Below are 24,700 nucleotides of genomic sequence, written 5' to 3' on the forward strand. Positions count from 1 at the left end.
CTCCAAGGAGATTGCACCCTGTGTCCTGCAGCCCTGTAACCCTGCCATGCAGTGGAGACCTGCCACAGATGCAAATGAATGCAAATAAACCCCCTTGTCTGTGGTCAAGAAGTTGAGCAGTAATTCCTCCCAGGCTTACCGTCCAGGAGCTTAAGTTTTGTCTTTTTCTGTCCCAATTCTGCTTTTAACCTGTTTGAAGCACCAGTTCATCAGTCGCAGCCCTTCCTGACATTGTCTTAGGCTCTGTGTGCTGCTGTAATTTGGAGCACAACTCATACAGCAACCCACGGACATACTCAGCCTCCAGCTGCAAGAGAAGCTCAGCAGCTATTTACCGCTGAAAAAAGTTACTTGTTCTCCAAAAAAGTTTTTGCTATTTTAACCTGAGGGGAAAAAACTGCTTCCCAAGGGCAAACAAACTCTAGAATTGCTTTTTTGCTGATAAAAGCAAGACTCAGGAGTGTGGGCTCAAGGGAAGGAGATGTCTCTTGGGTTAGATGGAAAACAGAGACGAAAATGTCAGTAACAGGAAAAGAAACTGCTGCACAATCCTAAAGGCAAAGCCACTGTCATTTATCAAATGGGCACTAGTTTTCTGCTGTGATGTCTATTTTTTGGCCCTCTTTCTTGCCTGTGGTTTCGCTGCTGGTGGATGAGCTGCACGCAGACCTAAATACATGTATTTGAGGAAAGGGAGAAATCAGAACAATGATCTGTCTACTTCCACATCACTATCATTCCCAGCCAGGGCAATTATTTTCTGAGATATGTGGAGTAGGGACAGAGAGCAAAGCCTCTTTTTTCCCCACCGTGCTCACCTGCAGAACTCAGGATGGTTTGAGCTCGCATGGAGGTAGCAAGGACCAATGACAAACCATAAACCTTACTAAGCAGCAAAAGCATTTACACCTCAATTAATCTGACAACATCCCAAGTCCTCTGCTCTGTGGGGCCGGGGATCCAGTGGGCTAAATGACACCCCACAGCAAAATGCATTTTCCTTTACTGAGTGAGGAGGTGTCTGTGACCACAGTGACTCACAGGAACCCACCGGCTCCTGGAAATGGAAACATGGCTGTTTCCATTGCAGTGAATGCGTCATTTCCAAAGGGTATGATGGTGCTACCAACCCGGCATGAGACCATGGCAGCATCTTCATAACTATTTGTTCACATGAAAAAAAAAATTATTGGTCCAGCTTCAGTTGTGAAGGAGGGAGGACTTTGCTTCCCAGGTGCTTTGGGCATTGGACTTTTCCCTGTTTGGAAAAGTTAAGAAAGTCCATACACTGACAATTATAAATATTTGCATTAGAAATACACTTTGCCCATTCAGCTTGCACTGCTGACCAGCATTGCTTGGCGGAGCTCTGCTGGAGAGCATGCTCAGCCAGGGATCTGTGCTTATCCTGGTCTAGTGCGGTTACAACACTAGCTGCCATTGCGACATTCCCATGTTGCACGACCTGCCACTCAGGGGTTCATTGCTAAAAACATTTGCACATCCTCTTGGCACAACGAGGTTTCGGGAATTTCACAATACCACCAAAGAAGGGGGAAGCAAACTGTTCTCAACAAATACCGAGTTGTGAGTTAGTGACTGAGCAGTGGCATTTGCTGGATCTCACAGCAGCTATTGAAGGAAAAGTGGCATTGGCTATTACTTTGCAAACCCTGGCAGAGACTAAAGGATGCTCAGGAAGAAGGTGGTGAAATTCTGAGACCTTTCTGGGTTTGTTTTGACCTGACTGCTCTCCCACTGGGGGCTTGGGAGCTCTGCAGACAGCACCAAGTCACCGGGACATTGGTGAGCTGTGAGCAAAGCAGAGGCTAATGCTGACATCCAGCAGTAACTGTCAACCATGGAAAGCCACAGAGGCAATTAAGCTTGCTTGATGCCTCCTGTTCCTCTACCCCTTCCAGCCTCCATAGGGTGCTTTGCTTTGGTAACGGCTGGCTTACAGCTTTGCTCCAGAGAAGCTAAAATTAAAACAGTGACTCCATTGCAGACTGAAAACAGAGCATTCCTTCTCCGCCCGCGTGCTTTGGATGGACATCAGAAGCCAAACCCAGGCTGTTAAATCCCCTGTGTAAAAACAATATTCTATTCTGATCCTCAATCCACCACGGCTCGCTGCGGTCAGGATGTTCAGTTCCCAGACTTGCGTTCAGGGGGCTCCAAAATGGGATTTGCCTAGAAATGAAAAACATAAACACAAGAAGCCAGTATCTCTGCAGCTTATTGCCTTAAACAAAAGTTTATTCTGCTCCAGAGAAGGGGGAAAAAAGAAGTTAATTCATGGATAAAGAAAGAAAAAAACCCAAATCTTCAGGATCTCTTTCACCCCATATTGTCCCCTAATTCTTTGGGAAAGGGAAGTTTTGCACTCAGCCAGAGCAAAGATGGAGATCTCTCCCCGCTCTCCAATCAGCCAAGGCCCTTAGTGTGGGACTAGCCCTCATGGGGGTAAAAGCCTAAATACCCCAGTCCTGAGTCACTACCAGGTGGTGCAAAGCTGCTCCCTGGGCATCCAGCCCCAATGAGGTAACAGAATCACAGAATCATGAAATGTTTTTTGTTGGGAGGTAGCTTTGAAGGTCATCTAGTCCAGCCCTCTTGCCCTGAACAGGGACATCTCCCAATGGATCAGGTTGCTTAAAGTGCCATCTAGCCTGATACTGAACTCTTCCTGTGATGGAGCATCCACAACTTCTCTGGGCATCCTGGTCTGGTGTTTTACCACCCTCATCATAAATAATTTCTTCCTTATGTCTTATTTAAACTACCCTCTCTCAGTTTAAAATGATTGCCCCTTGTCTTAAATCTTCAGGCCATGGTTAAAAGTCTCTCTTCATCTCTCTTATGAACCCCCTTTATATATTGAAAATCCACTATGAGGTCTCCCCAGAGCCTTCTCTTCTTCAGGCTGAACTACCCCAGCGCTCTCAGCCTTTCTCCACAGCAGAGGGATTCCAGCCCTCGGACCATTTCTGCGTCCCTCTTCCGGACCTGTTCCAACAGGTCCATGTCTGTCTTGTGCTGAAGACCCCAGAGCTGGATGCAGTGCTCCAGGGGGTGTTTTCACCATAGCAGAGCAGAGGAGCAGAATCCCCTCCCTCAACCTGCTGGCCACGCTGCTTTGGATCTAGCCCAGGAGACAGTTGCTTTCAGGGCTGCGAGCAAACATTGCCAGGTCATGTCCCATTTCTCACCCACCAGTATCCTCGAGTCTTTCTCCCCAGGGCTGCTCTCAATCCCTCCATCCCCCAGCCTGTACTGATACTGGGGATTGACCCAACCCAGGCGCAGGACCTTGCACTTGACCTCATTGAACTTCATGAGGTTCACACGTGCCAAATCCTGCCAGGGCTGCCAGGATACCTGTCCCTGCAATGGCAATTGGAAACAGCATTGGCAAAACCCAGCAAGATGGTGCTTTGCTCTGACGTACCAGTTCCATCATTGTTTTTGGAAGGATGAAGGTACAATTTGCAGCCCCTCGTACGTGTGAGCATCAGGATGTGTTGGCACATCCCATGCCATGACAGTGGAGACTCCAGTGGTTTCCAGTGGATCCGTACATGCCACCACCATAGGGGCCATCGCCACTCCTCAGCTCTTGCTGCAATTTGAATGGGCACACATGTGGAAGGAACATTTCTCCTGACCCTACATCCTCCCCAAAGCTGGGACAGGTCCCTTGCTTGGTGGCCAATGCTGTGCTGCTCCTGCTTCACTGCAGGGCTCTGGGTTCCTCTGAGATGAGAAGATCAGATATGGCTGGGGGAGAGGGAGAGGAAAGGCAGTGTTTCCAGCAAGAGGAGAATTAAAAGAAAGGTAAGGCTTCTTCTTCGTGGAGGAGAGAAAACATCTCCCGTAAGCAGGGAGTAAACCTGCAAACCAGAAGGATCTTGGCAGCCTGTGGGGAAAGAGTAAGGATTTTAGAGGGCTCAGGCCAACTCTTAACATGTCCCTTATTTAATGAGTAAAATGGTTTTTCAGGGATTTTAGGCCTGAAATGGTCTGCACAGCTTCCTGTTCACAGCAGCTCCTGTGTCCTCCCTCCCACAAGCGCCTTTGGCAAGCCCTGGTTCTGCAGAGCCTCCATCACCAGGATCCCCAGGTGCCTGAGCCTCCATCACTGGCACCCCTGGGTGCCTGAATCACCAACACCAGGACCTCTGGGTTCCTGAGCCTTCATCACCAGGATCCCCAGGTATCTGAGCATTCATCACCTGGAACTCCATGTGTCTGAGCCTCCCTCACCAGGAATCCCAGCTGCCTGAACCACCAACATCTGGAATCCCGAGTGCCTGAGCCTCTGTCACTGCCACCTCTGGATGCCTGAGCCTTCATTGCAGGTATGCCCAGGTGCCTGAACAACCAACACCAGGACCTCCAGGTTCCTAAGCCTCCATCACCGGGACCCCCAGATGCTTGAGCTGTCATCACAGGGACCCCCAGGGTACCTGAGCCTCCATGACCTTAATCCTCAAGGTGCCTGAGCCTCTGGCCCTGGCACCCCTGGATGCCTAAGCCTCATCACTTGGATCCCCAGGTGCCTGAGCCTGCATCACTGGCACCCCCAGGTGTCTGGGCCCCCATTAACAGGACCCCAATATGCTGCAGGAGTCTCAGAGCCCCAGCACCACAAGATCCCCTCTTGGTCCAAATCCCCAAAGTGTGAGGCTGTGGAGCAAGCCCCTGCCCACACCCCACACCTCTGGTTTCACCTCACACCCCTGCTTCCCCCAAATCCCTGCACAAAGCATCTGCCTCCGTAGCACCTGCAGGTCTTTGCCCATCCAGCACCCATTAAAGGGACAAACCAGGGGCTGGGACACCAAGCCCTGTCCCCCACTGCCTTCCCCCCTTTCTCTGGCTGCGTTTCTTTCCCCTCACTGCAGTCCCCAGCCCCTTTCTTCCCTTATATTTGAGGAAGGACAAAACTCATAACAGCAGTGACTCTGGTCTGGGTCACTCATGGGCTTCAGTCCGAGATCAGTGTGGAGGCGGGGACAGCCAGGAACTAAAGCCACAGCAGCCGTTTTCCTTATCTTTAACCCCTTTTTGCCAAGCAACCAATTTTCCACCCAGGCAAACCCATCCCCACCCCACCGTGCCCCCGAGCCGGTGGCAGGCCTGGGGCACCCCGCAAAGCCGGTCCCCATCTTGAGTTCCTCTAGATGTCACCCTCAGCCGTCTTTTCCTCTGCTCTGATTTTCCTTTCTCCAAGATCCTGCATTTTTTTTTTTTTTTAAATTCCTTTCTGATCTCTTTCCGGCCATGTGTGATTGCAGTTTCCTCTGGGCGTCCATTTCATCAGCCCGAAATTAAGAGGCAGAGGAGAGGGGTGGCAGGCAGCTGGCGGGAGCACACCCCCCCCCCCCCCCCACCACCACCCCGAACCTGCATCCCACATCCCGCCCTGCTGGGACCCCGCTTCTCCCCAGGCTGGCTGAGCACCCCTCGGCACTCCCTCACTGCACCCCGCTCCCAGCCCCGGCCCCGCTTGGCCCGGAGGCCGGGGGTGGGGATCTGCCACCTCAACGCAGGCACCATCAGTTCTGGGGTGACTTTGCTTTTTTTCGGCTGGGTTTTCCCCCCACACCACCCTCTTCACCCGCAAAGGACCCCCTGCCATCCTGCAGTGGCCGGATGGTTTTTCTCACCCCTGGCTCGGAACCACAAGGCCATCACCGCCGACGCTGCCCATCTTCTCCCACTGCCGCTGGATGCCAACACCGGGGCCAGATTCAGCCTCAGCGAGAAGGTCACGGTATCTCCAGTCCACCCTTTCCCTCCCCAGTGCCGCCAAGCCCGGCTCCCTGCCTTGGCCGAGGTGCGGTGGAGGGGTCGTCGGCCTTAGAGGAAGCCCACGCCTGGGGCAAGCTGAGAAAATCCCCGGGGAGGTTTCGCCTCTTTGGTTCGTCCTCTTCTGCATGAGACAACCCTGGTTCTGCGGCTCCGCTGGGCGATGGCCGCACAGTGAAGATGTCTGTGGCCAGGCTCAACAGCGTCAATGGCTTTCTGGAGGACGGCAGGATGGAGGCAGGGGACATGGGCAGGATCCTCCGCTGCCTGGAGATGGGCACCGTCCTCACCTTATTCTATCAGAAAAAGTCTCAGAGGCCAGAGCGAAGGACCTTCCAGGTGAAGCTGGAGACCCGGCAGATCATCTGGAGCCGGACACCCGAGAAGGTGGAGGGGGACAGTGAGTATCAGTGACAGTAGTGCTGGGGGCTGGGGACATGCTTGTGGTGGGGTGCCTGGCTGTGGGGTGCTCAGCCATGGTGGGATGCCCACTCGTGGCAGGGAGCCTGGCCGTGGTGTGTCTCGTCATGGTGGGATGTCCCATTGCAGTGAGGTGCCTGGCTGTGGGATGCCTGGCTCTGGTGAGACCTACTGTGGTGGGGTGCTTGACTATGGTGCACATGGCTGTGGTGGGATGTCCTACCATGGGGGAGCCTGGCTGCAGGGTGCCTGGATATGTTGGAGTGCCCTACCATGCTGAGGTCACAGGCTGTGGGGTGCCTGGCTGTGGTGGGGTGCCCTACCATGGTGGGATGTCCAGATGCAGTGGGGTGCCTGGCCATAGGGTGTCCAACCATGATGGAGCGTCTGGCTGTGGGGTGCCTGGCAATGGGGTGCTTGGCTATGATGGGGTGCCCTACTGTGTCCTGCTGTGGTGGGATGCCTAGCTGCAGTGGGGTGCCCAAGAACAGTGGGGTGTCTGGCCACAGTGGGGTGCCTAGTCACAGTGGGGTGCCTGGTCACGGTGGGATGCCCAGTGTGATGAAGTGCCTGGTCATGGTAGGGTGTCCAGCTGTGGTGGGGTGCCTGGAAATGGTGGGGTGCCTGGCTACAGTGGGGCATCTGACTACAGTGACCCCATATTGTCTGGCCATAGTGGGAATGCCTGGCCACAGTGGGATGTCCAGATACAATGGGATATCCAGATATGGTGGGGTGCCTGGACATAGTAGGGTGCCCAGCTGCAATGGGATGCCCTACCATGATGGGGTCTCTGGCCATGATTGAGTGCCTGGCCATCGTGGGGTGCCCAGAGAATATAAATGCAGGAGTTGCTGGTCTCAGCAGCCCTTGCCTCCTCCATCCCATCTCACATGGCCCATAAGTTGCTACAGGCATCAAGCTGCTGCCATTTCATCCCCAGGGTTTTATACCCTCCCTGGCAAGGAGGTAAAGGAGCTGGTCATCACCTTGCCTGCTCACGGTGCTTTGACTGCTGGGGCAGGCAGCAGCATGGGGTAGAGCGTGCTGGTGGCCCCATGCAGCCCAGAAAGGACCTGGCCAGCTGGGCTCTGCCCCACATGCATTAATTATGTCAATGCAGAGTTTGGACTGGTAGCACTGGTGTCCAGCATAGGAGATGCTCCCACTGAAGCATTCATAAAAATCACTGTTACCTGTGGATTCACTGGTGGCTAGTAGGCTGTTGAGGCATCATCCCACTGCTGGGCATCAGTGGAGCTCCACACCTTGGTGTTCATTACCTGGTTGCTTGTTACCTCAAGGCTTGCACCTCCTCTTAAATTGGGCTAAAAAGAGTCAATGGATGAAAACACAGGGTTGGGGTGAAATGGAGCTATACCATTGCCTCATCCCACATCCACATGCAGGGAGGAACCCAGTTTGGGGGTATCATCTCACCTGGAGGATGGCAAGGCCCACCCTGGAGGTTTGGGAAGTGACAGATGCCTTTTCCCCAGAGGAATGTGGATGGTGTCTTTAGGAATCACGGATCACCCACCCAAAAATCACCACCCACCACTAATTTTATGCAAGACAGAGCAAAATCCCCAGGAGGGTTCAGTTCCTGCTCAGAGGGGCTGACCCTGAACTGGACTGCCAGCCATGGCAAGGCTTTGAGCTGGGAAAGAAGGTGGCACCCAGAGATGAGTATCAGCACGAGCACGATCCGTGCTTGTCTGGACCTGCTGGGCATGGGAGTAGATTTGTGAGAGGTGGAGGAGGGATGGGCGAGGGAAGGAAAGGCACCCATTTTTGGAGAGGTGGTTTTGGTCTTCATGGGTAAAAGCTCATTCTTTGCTCATGGCAATAACACATTTCCAGCTGCTTGTTTTGTTTTGGGAGCACTGCATGCCACTGGGTCAGGGTCTCGGGTCGCTCCCAGTGCCCAATGCCCAATGCCCTGCCTCAGTTTCCCCACCAGTGCCTTGGGATATGGCTACTCCTATGCAATGGCAAAAACCCTCTGTGGGAATGAGTGGACATCCTCCAAGGTCATGCAGAAGGGGGGGGAAAAAAGAAAATCCCTCTGGAAATGATACAATTCTGCCATTCAGTCCCACCACTTGCTTTCCCCAGGCCAGCGTGGGAGCAATCCCTGTCTTGATGCTGGGCTGGAGCATCTTCACCCCCTGGTCCAGCCCTGCTCTGTGCTTACACATCCTCCCACTTGCTGTGATATTGTGGAAGCACCAGGATCTCCTATTCATCCCTGGGGTCTTGCTCCCACCCCGCGCCTGACCTCACTCCTTCCCGGGCCTTTTTAAATCACCCCTTCAACCAGGCACCCCGCTTGCAGAGGGATTAGCAGGGACAACCAACTGCGCTGATGTCTCTGTTATGGACTGGCAAGACCAGAACATAGATCCTGGCTCTCCCTTAGAAGCCCTGTGCCATGTAGGCTAATTACATGCTTCATTAAGCAGCCAATGGATGAGTGTCCATGCCATGGGGTAACCTGTAGCATCGCCTCCAAAATTAACCTCATCCTGGAGGGTTTCCAGTTTATCACCCTCAGCAGACCCTTATCCCCAGCACAAGGATGAAATCTAGCAGAAAACCGTCCAAAAGGGATCTTTACAAGAAATTTAAAGAAATAGGGGTAAAGGCAGCTTGGCAGACCCAGCAGCATTTTGGAGGGGTGGTTTGCCATGACGACAGCTATTTGGGATCACACTTCCAGCCTCACTAATGCCAAATAATTACAAACAGGACCATTTGGGGAGGTGAAAATCCAGATGGGGTTTAACACCACTGGACCAGGAGGAAATTTTTTATTTCAGGTTTTATGTCAGCTTCACAGCACCACGGGGATCTCTGGGGGATAGGGTCATCCAATCACACCTGTACAGGAGGGTCTGAGCTGCTACGTGTCCTACAAGAAGGCATGACCAAGGCAAACACGAGGGCACATGGCTCACCGCCACCACAGCACTGCCCAAGTCAGTGGGTTTTCCCAGCACAACCATCCCCTCCAGCTGCTTTGTTTTGCTTTTCTCCTAATGCATTAAGAAAACTCCCAGGCTCTCAGCATCCCTAAAAGCCACTGGGCAAAACTTGCTCCTACATCATCTTCCCACCATTTAAAATCTTCTTTGCACCATGCTGCTTGCTTTGCATTAGAAGAGAAAAGGGATTTTCACAGCTGGAACTGACTTCCAGAGTGTTTTAATCACCCGGGACCCCTGAGACAATGCAGGGAGGAGTTTGGAGACATACTTCTGACATGATTGCTGCAAATCCGCTGCAGATGTGGTTTCCAGGAAGCCGCCGGCCGTGTTGCATTGTGCAGCCCCGTGCCGCTCCCTCTTCCCCTGGCTTTTTTGTGGGGCCAGGCGATTTGCCCTGTGGAGAAGGACTTGGGGGTACTGGTGGATGAAAAACTGGACATGAGCTGCAACATGCTTTTACATCCCAGAAAGCTAACCTTATCCTGGGCTGCACCCCGAGCGGCGTGGCTGGCAGGGCGAGGGAGGGGATTCTGCCCCTCTGCTCTGCTCTGGGGAGACCCCCCGGAGCACTGCGCCCAGCTCGGGGGTCCCCAGCACAAGCCAGGCAGGGACCAGGGACCTGGTGTTGAACTGGGGGGATGGCTACATTGCAATTTGTTGGTGGAGCCCTGATAGCCACTGGCTTCTCATCTCTCTCTGGTACTGTGAGGAAAGACAGGTTTGGGGATGAGCAGCTGGTTTTTAACCTATAAACCCATTTTTACTCCCAAATATCTGCCTGTTTGCATCAAAGAGGGTTTTCTCCAAGACATGGGGGCTGCACAGAGACAGCAACAGGGTTTTATTTCTTGAGATCTACTCCCAAAATAAAGCACATGCAGGGGCGCAGATCCCCTGTGTATCACTTGTGTTAAAATCCCACTCCAATCTGTGAAATTTGGCTTGTGGTCATCCAGCAAGAGGAGGCTGGATAAAGCCTCCAGTGCTTTATGGATTTTTTCTGCCAAGTTAAACTATTCTGCACCTCTTTTCCTGCTTAATCAGGCCAATTTCTCCCTCATCCCTTATTCCTCCCCACATTCAGCTTTTCTTTCCCCACTTTGGATTAGGCTGAGGGTTTCCATCAAGCCACTGACACGCCTGCACCCTTCCGCACCCTTCCCCACCGCCACATCCTAAACACGTCTTGGCTGGAAATTCTCCGGGAAATGACCCATTTCCTTGGCAGGACAATACCCCGGCACAGTGGTCCGGTTGCCCTCAGCCATACAATGACCTTTCCGGTGCCGGTGGCTCAGCCCCCAAGTGCAAAGCTGCCTGGGGGGTGATGCTTATGGTATTGAGAACAACTTTGGGTATTATTACTAAAATCATCAACATATTATTATTCTGCTCCCAGTAGGATGTGTCCACTTGGCAAAACCAGTAGTCAGAAGTCTCCTTTGGCAGTGTAGTGGTGAGGAAGACTGTGGTCCGGAAACCCAGCCCTCCTGCCGCTGGTGGGGCTTTATATAGCAAGATAATGAGAGAGCAGTGCAGCAGGAAAGAAACACCCTGCGGTCTGGGCTGCCAGGGCTTCAAATTGCCACCTTTGGGCAGACATCTTCAATTAAAAGATGAGCTCAGCCTACCCCGAGCAGGTTCTGTCTTGGGGAGGAGGAGGCAGGGGAGAGGTGGCTGGAGGCACGCTGTTTGGGATGGGGCAGGCTGAACCTGGAGGACACGTGGCACCCACAAAGCCAGGAAATCAGTGGGCAGCACTGTTGGAACTCCACATCCTGGAGACACGAGTCACTGGAGGACAAACAGGAGTGTGGTGCCTTCACACACCTGGAGGCAGTGCTGCAGGGACACCCCATCCCCAGAGACATGGCTCCCTGGAGGACACATGGCCATGGCACCCATGCTCTTGTGACACAGCTGCAACAGTGCTACAGGGACACCCTGCCCTGGGGACATGGTTCCCTAGAGGTTGTGTGGCTGTGGCACTCATGGTGTTGTCTCACAGCTGCAGCAGTGCTGCAGGGACACCCCTTCTTGGGGACACTTGGCCATGGCACCCACAATGCCGTCATGCAGCTGCAGCAGTGCTGCAGGAACACTTAATGCTGGGGACACAGTTCCCTGGAGAACATGTGGCCATCGTACCCATGGTGCTGTCACACAAGTGCAGCAGTGCTGCAGGGCCACCCTGTCCTGGGTACACAGATTCCTGGAGGTCACATGGCCATGCATGCACCAACAGGCAGTGCCACGGGGATGCCCCATTCTGGGGACACAGTTTCCTGATGGACATGCAATAGCCATGGGTAGCATGACACTAGCAGAGACATCACTGGAGGGCAGTGGGGGCCTGTCTCCCTGGAGGACACGTGGGCACTGCGCCCACAATACCATCACACACCTGTGAGCAGTGTCATGGGGATGCGCCACCCTGGGGACAAGGCTCCCCAGAGGACACATGGGCTCCTGACAGTCCCACCTCCTGCAGCCTCCCCGAGCCCTGCACATGGGTCCGTGGTTGCAGGGTGTCAGGGGACATTCCCATGTTCCTCTCTCCCTGCAGTCGACATTCGGGAGATCAAGGAGATCCGCCTGGGGAAGAACTCACGGGACTTCGAGCGCTACCCCGAGGATGCTCGCAAGCTCGACTTCACCATGTGCTTCATCATCCTTTATGGAATGGACTTCAGACTGCGGACACTCAGCGTGGCTGGTGCGTGGCTTCCCTTCCTACTCCCCTTTGCCACCCTTGGGCTCTCACTCCCTCCCAATCATCCCATCTTCCGCATCCCAACCTCACCACCTCTTTCTTCTTCTTCCAGCTTTCTGCGAGGAGGACATCAACCTGTGGATAACAGGCCTCAATTGGCTGGTGGTGGACACCCAGAAAGCCCAGACCCCGCTACAGATCGAGAGGTGAGGAAGGACCATTAGGTCCCATTTCCCAGTGCCCCTCTGGAGGCAAACCCAGGGGGCTTTTGTCCCCCCTGGGACTGAGCACTGTCTATCCATCCCTTCCTTCCCAGGTGGCTTCGCAAACAGTTTGATGGGATGGACCGGTCGCGGGAAGGCAGGTGAGCATGGCACAGCCCTGTGCCAGGAAGTGGCTGGTGGGTTTGGCTGGACAGGGCCGTATCCCCCCGCTTGCACCTCAAATCTGAAGGCTCAGCCAGGCTGGGGGTGAGGTTTGTGGGCCAATGTAGTACCAGGTTATCTGGGGTGCTCAAAGCCACTGAAAATCAGAGACCCAAGTGCACATCCCCTCCTCACTGCTGTAAGGACCATGGGGACCCTGATGCCCCCATGCCTGCTGCTGCATTTCCATCAGCACCAGGAGGGGCCGGGACATTGATGCAGCCCATAAACATCTCCCCAAGACAGGAAAAAACCCAAATCAAGTGAACTTGGACTGAAATGATGATGAGGGTGGGCGTCATCTCTAGCTGGGATGATGGCTTAGAGCACCCTATTGGTTCTTGGATGTGCTCCTTCTCCCTAACCCTCTGCTCACACTCATGCCAGACCCCATGTAATTAGGGGTCCTGTGCCACTGCAAGAGTCCACAGTCTGGTTGGGTGGCAGTCCCATGCCGGCACCAGTATTTGGGGTGGGTCCCTTGGTGTCAGGAGCTGAGACCCATCTAGGAGTTAGCCATCCTTTCCTGGGTCTGGCCAGTGCACTGATGTTGGCTTACCCTCCCGCAGCATCACAGTGAAGGACCTGAAGGCCATGCTGCCCCAGGTGAACTACCGTGTACCCAACATGAGGTTCCTGAGGGACAAGCTCATGGTAAGGACCCCCTGGGCACCCCAGCCATGCAGAGGGATGGTCTTTGAGCTCCCATAGCCGGGCTGGAGCCAGCCCCAGCGTCACTGGCTCCAGTCAGGTGGCCCCACTCTCATGCAGCACCATCTCCCACAGGAGGTGGAAGCCAGGAATGAGATGACTTTCTCCCATTTCATCCAGTTCTACAAAAACCTGATGTTTGATGCACAGAAGTCGGTAAGAGCCATGGCTTGTCTTCCCAAGCATGCCCCTTCCCAGTGTGGCGCATCCCCCACCAGCTAAGCTTGATCCTGTCCTTTGCCTTGCAGGTCATCGAGCAGCTGGAGCTCTCCTTCCCCTTGCGGTGAGTACCCTGCAGTCCCACAGGTGCCACCCCGGCCAAGCCTCCAAGGGCTGGTTGCATCAGGTGGTCTATGTAGCCAGACTGAGGAGCAGAGCAGAGGATGGGAACAGGGATGGGAGCGGAGATGAGAGCAGGAATGGGAGAAGAGATGAGCAGGGATGGGAATGGGGATGGGAGGGGGAATGGGAACAGGGACAGGAGCAGGGATGAGCAGGGATGGGAGAGGGGCTGAGAGCAGGGACAGGAGCAGGGGTGGAATCAAGGATGAGCAGAGATGGGAGTGGAGGTGGGAGTAGGGATGGGAGCAGGGATGAACAGGGATGGGAGAGGGGCTGAAAGCAGGAAGGGAGCAGGGATGGGAGCAGAAAACAGAGGTAAGCAGAGATGGGAGTGGAGGTGGGAGTGGGGATGGGAGTGGGAATGGGAGCAAGGATGAAACCAGAATGGGAGAGAGGAAGGGAGCAGCAATGGGAGCAGGGATGAGAAGTTATGGGAGTGGGGATGTGTGCCGGGAATATGGGGACATGTTACTCTTCCCTCCTCCCCATGTCCTCAAGCAATGCAGCACACTCCGGCTGTGTGCCCACCTCTCCCGGGTCACAGGGTGATGGTGGGAGTGTTTGCTCTAGCAGCACCCAACAGCTCAAGGTTCCCCTTGCACCCCACCACCCCTATGGTCTGTGCTTTCCCCAAGCCCCTTGCCGGCTGCCACAGCTGGCAGGAGTGGAGCAGGAGTTGGGGGCATAGGGAGGCTGAGCTGCAGATGAACACTGGCAGCCTCGACTCTCCCATGGGGTCTACCCCAATTCCTGCTCCCAGTCCTCACTGATGGCCACTCCATGTCCCAGGAATGTGGACCGCCCTGAGCTGTGCCAAGTCTCCCTCTATGACTTCCAGAAGTTCCTGCTACATGACCAGAAGGTGGGTTCTCTTAGAGACCCCTGCAGCATCCCTCTCACCCCCCAACCTAGGGGACCCCCATAGGTCCCAAGGGTTGCCCCATGGGATGCCCGAGCCCAGTTCCCCATGTAATGACAGCCACGTTTGCACTTCAGGAACCCTGGGCCAGCGACGTGGGCATGGTGCGGGACTATATGTGCACCTACCTCAAGGAGGGCTCCAGTGAGGCAGCAGACCCCTCCTTCCAGCTGGATGAGGTGGGTGGCCCCACCCAGTACCCACCCAGGGGTGTCTTCCTGGTCCCATCAGGCTCTGACCTCTCTGCTTCCCCCACCTAGTTCCTCACGTATCTCTTCTCCAAGGAGAACATGGTGATGGACGCCAAGTATGAGCGTGTGGTGCCTGAGGAGATGAACCACCCCCTGTCCCAGTACTGGATCTCTTCTTCCCACAACACGTAAGAACAGGGTGGGCTCTCCTTGGGGACCTCCGTGAGCATCCCATCACCTAGGCTGGGGCAGCCCTGGCTGCTGATGGTCCTTCTCTGTTCTGCAGGTACCTGACAGGGGACCAGTTCTCCAGTGAATCCTCTCTGGAGGCGTATGCCCGCTGCCTGCGCATGGGCTGCCGCTGCATTGAGTGTGAGTCCCCAGAGCACTTTGCAGAGATGCTGAGCTCCTCCCAGCACCTCGTGTTGCATCAGACAGACCATCCCCTGTACCCATCCCACAGCACTGGGGTGGGGAGTCTTCCATGTCCTTTGGGGGCTCAAAAATATGGTCCCCCGTGCACAGTTGGTGCCCAGCATGTGTTAACCAAGGTGTTTCCCTACTCAGTGGACTGCTGGGATGGTCCAGATGATCTCCCCATCATCTACCATGGCCACACACTCACCTCCAAGATCAAGTTCCTGGATGTGCTGCACACCATCAAGGAGCACGCGTTTGTCACCTCTGAGTAAGCCCTAGCCCCACAATGACACCCCAGTTCTGGGCCAGGCAGGCAACCCCTCCTTTGCCTTAATCCAAGGCCACCATTGCCACCTGCTTCATCCAGGTTCCCCATTATCCTCTCCATCGAAGACCACTGCAGCATTGTCCAACAGAGGAACATGGCATCCCACTTCAAGAAGGTCTTCGGGGACATGCTACTCACTAAGCCAGTGGACATCAATGCTGATGAGTTGCCCTCACCCACCCAGCTCAAGAAGAAGATCCTAATCAAGGTACGGAGCTGGAAAAAAGCACCCCAAAGCCCCTCTTTGCAGGAGAGACAAGGACTGTGTTGGGCTGGGAGGGCTGGTGATTCTCTAAATCAAAGGAGTCCCAAATCTTAGAAATCAAGAGTGATATCCCTCTATGCACAGGTAGGACATCTCTCCAATGTTCTACTGCAAAAGATTGGTCCAGGGGAACAGGGGGCGGTGGAAAGGGACCTGCAGGAACCCAAGCATAGCCTGAGGGCTGGGAGCTCAGTGTAACGGGGACACCGTGCCCACTGCTGAGCTCCCTTCCCTGGGCTGTCCCCAGCACAAGAAGCTGGTTGAAGGGAACCTGTATGAGGAGGTCTCCACTGCCAGTTACTCAGAGAATGACATCAGCAACTCCATCAAGAATGGCATCCTCTACCTTGAAGACCCCATCGACCACGTAAGGGTCTCCCTGCCAATGGCAGCCAGGGGCCTATTGGGGTCTGTCAGATGGGGATGAGCACTGGGGTTTGGGTTGGGCGTGGGGCATGGGCTGTCCTAGACCATTGCAATGCTGTGGGGGACAGGAGAGGGCAGAAACAGCCATCTCAAAGCCCCATCCATCCATGCCATCGTCCTCCACACCCTGGTGATGCTTTTCCTCCCTCCCAGACCTGGAGCCCCCATTATTTTGTCCTGACAAGCAACAAGATCTACTACTCAGAGGAGACATCCCGCTACCAGTTCAATGAGGATGAAGAGGAGGTGGAGCAAAAGGAGGTGTGTGAGGGGCAAGATGCATCCGTAGGGGAGTTTAGGGAGGACTCTGTAGTGAGGGTAAGTGGATGGCAACACCCATTTTGGGGTGAATTTGTAGGAGTTCAACAACAATGAGCTGCACTTCACGGAAAAGTGGTTCCATGGGAAGCTGGGAGGTGGCCGCGACGGGCGACAGATTGCTGAGAAGCTGCTGCACGAGTACTGCACTGAGACAGGCGGCAAGGATGGCACCTTCCTGGTGCGCGAGAGCGAGACCTTCGTGGGTGATTACACCCTCTCCTTCTGGTAGGAGCTCCAGGGGGAAGGCAGGATCCCACCCTCTCTGAGCTGGTCTGGTCATCCCACCAGAGATTGTCCCTCCAGCCAATGGCTGGGTTGGTGGCTGGAATAGCTTATTGTGGGGGAAAGCATACAGACCCCCAAGCGTGGAACAGTGGGGACATGGACCTGAATTGACTCACCCCTGCCTTTCCCTCACCACTGTGGCAGGAGATCCAGCCGGGTGCAGCACTGCCGGATCCACTCACGCCAGGAGGCCGGTGCCACCAAGTTCTACTTGACAGACAACCTGGTCTTTGATAGCCTTTACAGCCTCATCTGCCACTACCGCGAGGTGCCACTCCGCTGCAACGAGTTTGAGATGCGCCTCACCGACCCCGTCCCCCAACCCAATGCCCATGAAAGCAAAGAGTGAGGATGGTCCCCATCCCTATCCCCTCGGTCCCTTGGGTCCACCACCTTCCTCCTTCCCTGGTGTCAAGTCTTGGGTGCCCCCTGGGGTGTGGGAATGCCAATGCCAGCTCACCACCACCATGCTCTGCCCAACCAGGTGGTACCACGCCAGCCTGACACGCCTGCAGGCCGAGCACATGCTGATGCGGGTCCCACGGGATGGAGCCTTCCTGGTGCGCAAGCGCAGTGAACCCAACTCCTATGCCATCTCCTTCCGGTGAGTGTGGTCACCCCAGCACGCTGAGGCTGGCCAGGCTTGGCCACGATGCCCACATTGCTGGCCAAGCTGAGAACTGCCTGGCTCATGTCTGTTGTGGCTCCATGCTGGGTGGCAGGTGCTTGCTCTGGGTCAGCAAGGTGACACCAAGGGGACTCTTGGTGCTGTCACAGCAGAGACCACCTAGCTGTGGTGATGGGAAGGCCATGTCCTCAGGGCGGTCACCCTGGTGGCATCCCTGCTGGGGGAAGGGCATCATCTCCTGCCCATCTCCATGATGGAACAAGGGTCCGGCTACCCCTCACATATCCTCCCTTGGCTCTCTTGGCCCCAGGGCGGAGGGGAAGATCAAGCACTGCCGCATCCAGCAGGAGGGTCGGCTCTTTATGCTAGGCAGCTCAGCTGAGTTTGAGAGCCTTGTGGACCTCATCAGCTACTATGAGAAGCACCCACTCTACCGCAAGATGAAGCTGCGCTACCCCATCAACGAGGAGACCCTGGAGAAGATGGGCACCACCGTGAGTGCTCCCAGCAGTGGTGATGGTGGCTCTGTACCATGGGTAACCAAGCCCTGTCCCCAGCTCCACCATGGTGGGAAGGTCTCCTCCAGCCTCTCGGCTGAAGCCCAAACAGAACTGTCCAAGCTCATTATGCAGCCATTGCCCACAGTTATAGCTCCACCATAATTCCCTTCCAAGAAGTTGCAAAGGGGTATTAGGTCCCTCTCAGCCTCCTTTCAATCACATGTAGTAGCCCAGCCCCCACCACATCCCCTTGTAGCCCCTGCCTGCACCCAGGTGATCCACTCAGGCATTTATCTTTGCAGGAGCTGGACTATGGAGCACTGTATGAGGTGCGGACACCCCACTTCTACGTAGAGGCCAACAAGATGCCAATGGCCAGGGTAAGGGGCCAAGCTGGTGTCCCTGGGAGGTGGAGGATGATGGGACATGACAATTCTAGTGCTGGGGCTCCTGGGTGGTTATCCTTAGACCCACCAAATCTCCCACCACTGACCTGAGAAGTTATGACTTTTTGCTGCATTTTTCTCACCCTCAAGCAATGCTGGAACTTGACCGTTCCCACATCAGCATCGCCTGGGGACAGTAGTCTGAACTCCACCAACATCACTGTCACAGTGTGGTGGCAGGGGCAGGTCTGGAGAGAGCCCAGGCTGGACCAAGGACCTGGCACAAGTTAGCCCCTACAACAATGAAATCCCCACGGATCCTTGTGCGCTGGGGAACCCCAAAAGAGCAGGTTTAGGGTCAGTTCTCAGGTGATGCAGTCTCCATCCTCAGAGGTTTTTGGGACTGACTGGTCTCAGAGCTGACCCAGTCTCCATCCTTGGAGGTTTTTGGACTGGGCCTGTCTTGGAGCTGACCTTGGAGGAGACTTGACTGGAGCTCCAGGATTCCTTCCCTGTGATCCTACAACCACATCGTCCAGCACTGCTGTGTCTTAAAGGTCCCTTTGCAGCAGAGCAGCTTTCAGGCTAAGACCAGACACTGGAACGCTTAACCCAAAGGGTTTTTTTCAGGGAGTGTGGTAATATCAGGGGATTAACCCCTTAGTACACCAGAAGGAACCATTGGGGGAAGAAGAGGAACCTGCTTTGCACTGAATGTGGTGGTCCTACAGGACCACAGATGCCTCCAGCCCTCCTTGTCCCCTCTAACGTGTTTCACTGCTGGCATGAGCAATTTGGGGGCATCATTTGGAGTACTGGACCCTCAGGAGCCCCCATGCTTCACCATGGGGGCTTGAAGATTTGGTCTGAGTGGGCATGCTGCCTGCCAGTGTCCGTGGGCACTGGATGGTGACATATGTCCCTCTCCCCGGTGGCCCAGTGCACAGTGAAGGCTCTCTACGACTACAAAGCACAGCGGGAGGATGAGCTGTCGTTCTGCAAGCAGGCCATCATCCACAACGTTGACAAGCAGGACGGCGGCTGGTGAGGGCAGTTGGGTGGCCCCCGGGTGGGCATGGCCGTGGGTGGAAGGTGGAGGGGACACCCTGGGTTTTCCCATGGGTTGTCCCGCAGTGGGTTTTAACTGCCTCCTTTTCTGTCCCCCTATCCCTTCTCCGACTGCTCCCTGACATTGCATGCAGCATGAGCATCCCTGTCCCCCCCCAGATTGGTCCACTTGCCTTGATCCTCTGACCCATTGCAGGTGGCGGGGGGATTATGGGGGCAAGAAGCAACTGTGGTTCCCGGCCAACTACGTGGAGGAGATTGTCAGCACGCAAGCGCAGGAGCAGGATGAGGCTGTGAGTGCCATGTCCCCACACACCTGGGACCGAGGCCACCTGAAATGCTCCTGGCCTTGTGCCAGCCCAGACCCTTATCTGTAGGCTGGGGAATGCTCCTACCCCCACTCCAGCTTGGACCCTTTTCTGGAAGCTGGAGGATGCTCCCAGCCCCATGCCCAGCCCAGACCCTTATCCGGAAGCCACAGGATGCTCCCAGCCCTCTGCCAGCTCGGACCCTTATCCAGAGGCTGAGGGATGCTCCTGGCCCCATGCCAGCTCAGACCTTTATCCATAGGCTGGGGGGTGCTTATGGCCCCACTCCAGCTTTAACCCTGTTCTGGAAGCTGGAGGATGCTCCCAGCCTCATGCCAGCTCAGACCCTTATCTGGAGGCTGGGGGAGTCTTGACTGAGGAGCAGAGCATACCAAGAAGGTGGTTTTTCTCTGCTTTTGCTCAGGCTTGACTGATTTGGAGGGCTGGAGGAAGGCTGCTAAACAGGGTGGGCACCAGGCTCAGCCCTGCATGCCTCCCTCACCACCCCGTCTTCCTTCCTTTCTTGCAGTCATCAGAAAACAGCCCCCTGGGGAACTTCTTGAAAGGCTTCATTGACGTGCCATCCTGCCACGTTGGTGAGTGTCCCCACCACGTTCTCACTGTGGCTGTGGGAGCCCACCAGGATGGTGCGCACCCTGTGCTGAAGCTCGGTGCTGTGAGCTGAGGCTCCCTAAACTCATCACACAATTGCCAGCCAGGCTGATGCTTGGCACAATGTGGTGGGGAGCAACATGGGGCTGGGTTCAGAGGGATTTGGCTGATGGGGGGGGGGGGGCATTTGGAGGTCCAAATGATTCAGGGGACATTTGCCCCCAGCTCAAAGGACAATGCATTTCAGCATGGAAAGCTGAAACCATACATTAGAAAAATGGGATCCTATCAGGAGAAGGACCCTGATGGCTGGGGGGGGTTCCAGGAGGGGCTGGTGGGGGCCCGGGAGTGGGACTGCTGAGGTTTCGTTTGCTCCACAGAGCCATCCATTGGGAATGTCTTCGAGTAAAGCCCCCCTCTGATGTCCTTATAGTTATCTCCAAAGACGGGAGGAGCTCCAAACCATTTGTCTTCACCATCCATTCCCAGCAGATGTCCCACGCAGCCCAGTCACTGGACGTGGCCGCAGACACACAGGAGGAACTCAGTGAGTGGGTGGCCAAGATCCGAGAGGCCACACAGAACGCCGATGCCAGGGTGAGGGGCACCAGGGTGCAGAGGATGGGGGATGGACAGTCCTGACCCCCAGCATCTCTGAAGGAGGAGGCTGGGGGGAGACTTTCAGCTCCTGTTTTCCCTTGCGCAGATGCAAGAGGGGAAGATCATGGAGCGGAGGAAGAAGATTGCACTGGAGCTCTCCGAGCTGGTTGTCTATTGCCGCCCGGTGCCATTTGATGAGGACAGTAAGAGCTGGAGAAGGGGTGTGATGGGATGAGCATGGAAAGAGATGGGTGGGGAAAACCAAGCAGTTGTAGTGGGCTACCCCCAGGCCACCAGAGAGCCCTGTGTCCTCCACTAATGGCCACCTTGGTGTTTTCAGAGATTGGCACCGACAAGGCATGCTACCGGGACATGTCTTCCTTTCCGGAGACCAAGGCAGAGAAGTACGCCAACCGCAGTAAGGGCAAGAAGTTCCTGCAGTACAACCGCCGCCAGCTCAGCCGCATCTACCCCAAAGGGCAGCGCCTGGACTCCTCCAACTATGATCCATTGCCCATGTGGATCTGTGGTAGCCAGCTTGTGGCCCTCAACTTCCAGACGCCTGGTAAATCCTGCTGCTGGGGTGGTTGCTGGGCTTATCCCTGGAGGTCACCCCAAAATCCCCATCCCCAGTGGCTCTGCCCTGGGTTCTGTTGGTGGAGGTGGTTTGAATGATCTCTCCAACCTTTTTCCTCATCCTGATGGGGACATCTCCATGCATTCCTGGGTGCTTCATGCAAAACCCAGCTGCGTCCCTTTTCCAACCAGGGTTGGGGCTCTTAGTGGTTTGCCAGGGCAGGACCTTCTGCCCAAGGACCTTGCGGAGGTCCCTGAGCCCCATGGCTCAGAGCTGCTCTGTCCCCATGGCCATAGACAAGCCGATGCAGCTGAACCAGGCACTCTTCATGCTCGGTGGCCGCAGTGGCTACGTTCTGCAGCCTGACATCATGAGGGATGAGACTTTTGACCCCTTCGACAAGAACAGCCTGAAGATTGTGGAACCCATCACAGTCCAGCTGCAGGCAAGTGGGCAAGGACAACAAGTCCACCATCAAGACAGGGACTTGCTTCTTCCCTGTCTTTATGTCAACGGGGGGTGCTTTTTACATGTTTCAGCCCCATACTGGCTCCATGGAGTTTATTACCCCATACTCTCTTGAGTTTGCTGGTCTTTCTCTGCATGCAGCATCGTTTTTCCCACGGGACAACCTCATAATTGCACAGAGTTGAGCCTAACCTGAGCGAGAGTGAGGGGGAGGGTAAAGTAGAAGCACCTTACTCAACCTTTGGATAATTTCAGAGTTACAGCTGGGAGGGGTTGGTTTGTAGGCACCTGACTCTTGAGCACAGCATGAATCCAGCAAAAATTGTTAAAATAATTTCATGGATACAGCTAAAATCAAGCTAAAACCAGTCCAAAATCATAAATAATTTGTGGTGTGGCTAATTATGGCCATGAAGCTTCTGGCAAGCCCAAACCAACAGAGCCACAGGATTGGCTCGAGGAGTCCTTCCTTGCCCATCATGTCTGGAGCTCACCCTCCTCTTCTTCCTCTTCCTCCCACAGATCCTCGGTGCCCGGCACCTGCCCAAGAATGGGAGGAGCATCGTGTGCCCCTTCGTGGAGGTGGAGGTGTGCGGCTCTGAGTATGACAACAGCAAGAACAAGACAGATGTCGTAGGTGAGGGTCCACATGGGTGACATTCCCACCCAGCCCCTGCACCCTGGGGACAGGCAGGGACACCGGGACAACCCTAACTGTGCCCTTTGGGGTCTTCTTGGACATATGGGTGATGGGGCTGGGTTTCATGGAGGAAAGAAGAGGACTGGCATGTCCCACTAACATGCTGGTGCTATGCTGGTGGTGTCCGTGGATCTAACCCTGCTCTGACCTTCCCTGCTCTCTCCTTGGGCCCCAGCCGACAATGGCTTCAACCCTGTCTGGATCTTCAAGCAGTTTGTCTTTGACATCAACAACCCTGAGTTTGCCTTCCTCCGCTTTGTGGTGTATGAGGAGGACATGTTCAGTGACCCCAACTTCTTGGCACAAGCCACCTTCCCTGTCAAGGGCCTCAAAACAGGTATGGTTCTTCCATCCACACCACCACCATCATCATCATCATCTTCATCATCACTGAATCGTGGAATGGTTTGGGTTGGAAGGGACCTTTAAAGGTCATCTGGTCCAACCCCCCTGCAATCCTCCTCCTCCTCATCATCATCATCTCCTTGGGGATCTGGCCGTGGCGAGGGGTTCAGACCCCACCATAGGGCTAAGCTTGTGTTGTGGTGTTGTGTCCAGGCTACCGGTCAGTGCCATTGAAGAACAGCTACACTGAAGACCTGGAGCTCGCTGCCCTTCTCATCCACATTGAGATCATCAATGCCAAGGCAGGTGGCCCAGGTGGCTTGGAGAACCCTGTGCCTCAGTTTCCCCAGCTGGAGCAAGAGAGAACAGCACCCTGGGGTGTCCTGTCCATGCCAGCAGCCTCACACCCTTGTGTTGGAGCAGGAGGAAGATGAGGAGAACCTCTACTCATCCATCCAGCAGCTACGGGACCGCGCCAGCGAGCTCTCCAGCCAAGTCTCCAGCTATGAGCGCACCAATGGCTGTGACTCCCGCTACCAGCAGCGCCTTGATGAGCTACGGGCAGCCCAGGAGCGGCTGATGGAGCTCACAGAAGTCCGCAACCGCAAGTGAGTGTCCTCTCCCTGTGCCTTCAGGAGGTCCCTCTTGAGAGGGTCCCTAAGGCTACCACCCTGCTCCCGCTCCCCACCAGGTTGATGGAGAAAAAGAAGAGGGACCGGCAGATGGTCACCAAACGCAGCTGAGCTGGGTGGACACAAGCCCGCTGTGGACCTCCCCTGCCACCTCCTCTCCTGCTCCAGAGGGAGGTGGGGTGGCTGGATCTTGACCTTCCCACGCCTGGGGCTGGGTGACAGCAGTGTGACAAATTTGGGGACAAAAGGGGATTTCAGGTAGCTCTGCCTGTGATGTTTCTCTGTCGGGGCGAGGTGGGAGGCAAGATGCTCTGGCATAAATCCTGGGCACCTCCAGCTTCGTCCCATGTCCCTTGGGGCTTGTGGCCATGTCCGTGTCCCCCGGGTTGGCCATCCCCGCTCCTCTTCACCCTGCATCCTCTGTGTCCCACCATCCCATTGCAAGGGGGTGGTGATGAGTCCTGTGACTGATGGGGAAACTGAGGCACAGGTGCCCAGCCAGCCAAGGATGGGGCAGGACCGGCCACCTCCATCCTGGGGACAGGGGACAGGACTGGCTGGCAGCAAGGCATGAGGATGGGGACACAGGGGACACTTTCGTGGGGGCAGGGGGCATTTTCCCCCCCCACTATAAATATCTGTATTTTCTTCTTTTATCCAGCATGTACATATGGCGCAGGGTGGGGGGTCTGTACGAGCCTCAGTATTAGGGCACAGGGGGGACCCTAAAACGTCTGGAGATGACCCCAGCATGGGCATGAGGGAGCAGGGAACCAGGTCTGGGGGTGCCTTGTGGGGCAGGGTGGCCAGTGACAGGGTGCCTTGAGTGAGCATTGCACAGACACAGGCACTGAGGTGGCCCCAGAGGAGACAGGGATGTCCCCAAGGTGACTCCAGCATTGACACCAAACTCTGGGAATGGGGACAGATCCTGCCAGTAAAGCCAATAGAGGTGATACCCAGCAGGGTGGCTGGGGACATCTCGGGGTGTCCCCCAGGGTTGGGGTGTCCCAACAGGGGGATATGTGTATTCTTTGTATGAAAATAAATCTATTTAGCCAATATTTATATCCTGCTGCTGTTGTCTGGTGTCCCCTCAGCTCTGCCCACAGCACCAATGTCCCCAGGGCAGATGATGTCCCCAGGGCGATGACTCCATGATCATGGATCCTGTGTGTCACCCTTGTCCCCGTGACATGTCCCAGCAGTGGTGGGGACACCCAGGCAGTGCATCAGTATGTGCTGCAGCAGGCAGGGTCACCTGGGGAGGGGACACAGGATGCAGGATGTGGGGGACAGAGTACAG

At 55.3% G+C, this 24,700-nt stretch overlaps 1 protein-coding gene and 1 long non-coding RNA gene across 3 annotated transcripts; one reads left to right on the forward strand and one right to left on the reverse strand.

Moving 5' to 3' along the window:
- Positions 1-1,400: 1,400 nt before the first annotated feature.
- LOC130146472 (uncharacterized) lies at positions 1,401-5,765 on the reverse strand. Its single transcript, XR_008820921.1, has 2 exons — positions 5,673-5,765; positions 1,401-3,919 (listed from the first exon to the last, which is right to left on the reverse strand). It is a non-coding gene; the product is annotated as an uncharacterized LOC130146472 (long non-coding RNA).
- On the forward strand, positions 5,133-24,462 carry LOC130146471 (1-phosphatidylinositol 4,5-bisphosphate phosphodiesterase gamma-1-like). 2 transcript variants are annotated; one of them, XM_056332612.1, is made up of 32 exons: positions 5,133-6,214; positions 11,791-11,940; positions 12,050-12,143; positions 12,254-12,301; positions 12,932-13,016; positions 13,149-13,229; positions 13,322-13,356; positions 14,205-14,277; positions 14,412-14,513; positions 14,619-14,713; positions 14,812-14,897; positions 15,093-15,213; positions 15,313-15,481; positions 15,786-15,905; positions 16,118-16,225; positions 16,323-16,510; positions 16,715-16,915; positions 17,055-17,174; positions 17,509-17,692; positions 18,001-18,078; positions 19,025-19,128; positions 19,349-19,445; positions 19,990-20,056; positions 20,506-20,669; positions 20,779-20,875; positions 21,013-21,237; positions 21,546-21,694; positions 22,240-22,354; positions 22,593-22,754; positions 22,976-23,064; positions 23,186-23,370; positions 23,454-24,462. In XM_056332612.1, the coding sequence occupies exons 1-32, from the start codon at positions 5,995-5,997 to the stop codon at positions 23,503-23,505; spliced, it is 3,864 nt and encodes a 1,287-aa protein (XP_056188587.1). In that variant the 5' UTR covers positions 5,133-5,994; the 3' UTR covers positions 23,506-24,462. The 2 variants fall into 2 exon arrangements, with proteins under 2 accessions (XP_056188587.1, XP_056188586.1); XM_056332611.1 differs by having other exon boundaries at positions 5,135-6,214; positions 14,595-14,713.
- The last annotated feature ends 238 nt before the right edge of the window (positions 24,463-24,700 follow it).

The sequence above is a fragment of the Falco biarmicus genome, chromosome 3 (assembly GCF_023638135.1).
Source record: "Falco biarmicus isolate bFalBia1 chromosome 3, bFalBia1.pri, whole genome shotgun sequence".
Classification (NCBI taxonomy): domain Eukaryota; kingdom Metazoa; phylum Chordata; class Aves; order Falconiformes; family Falconidae; genus Falco; species Falco biarmicus.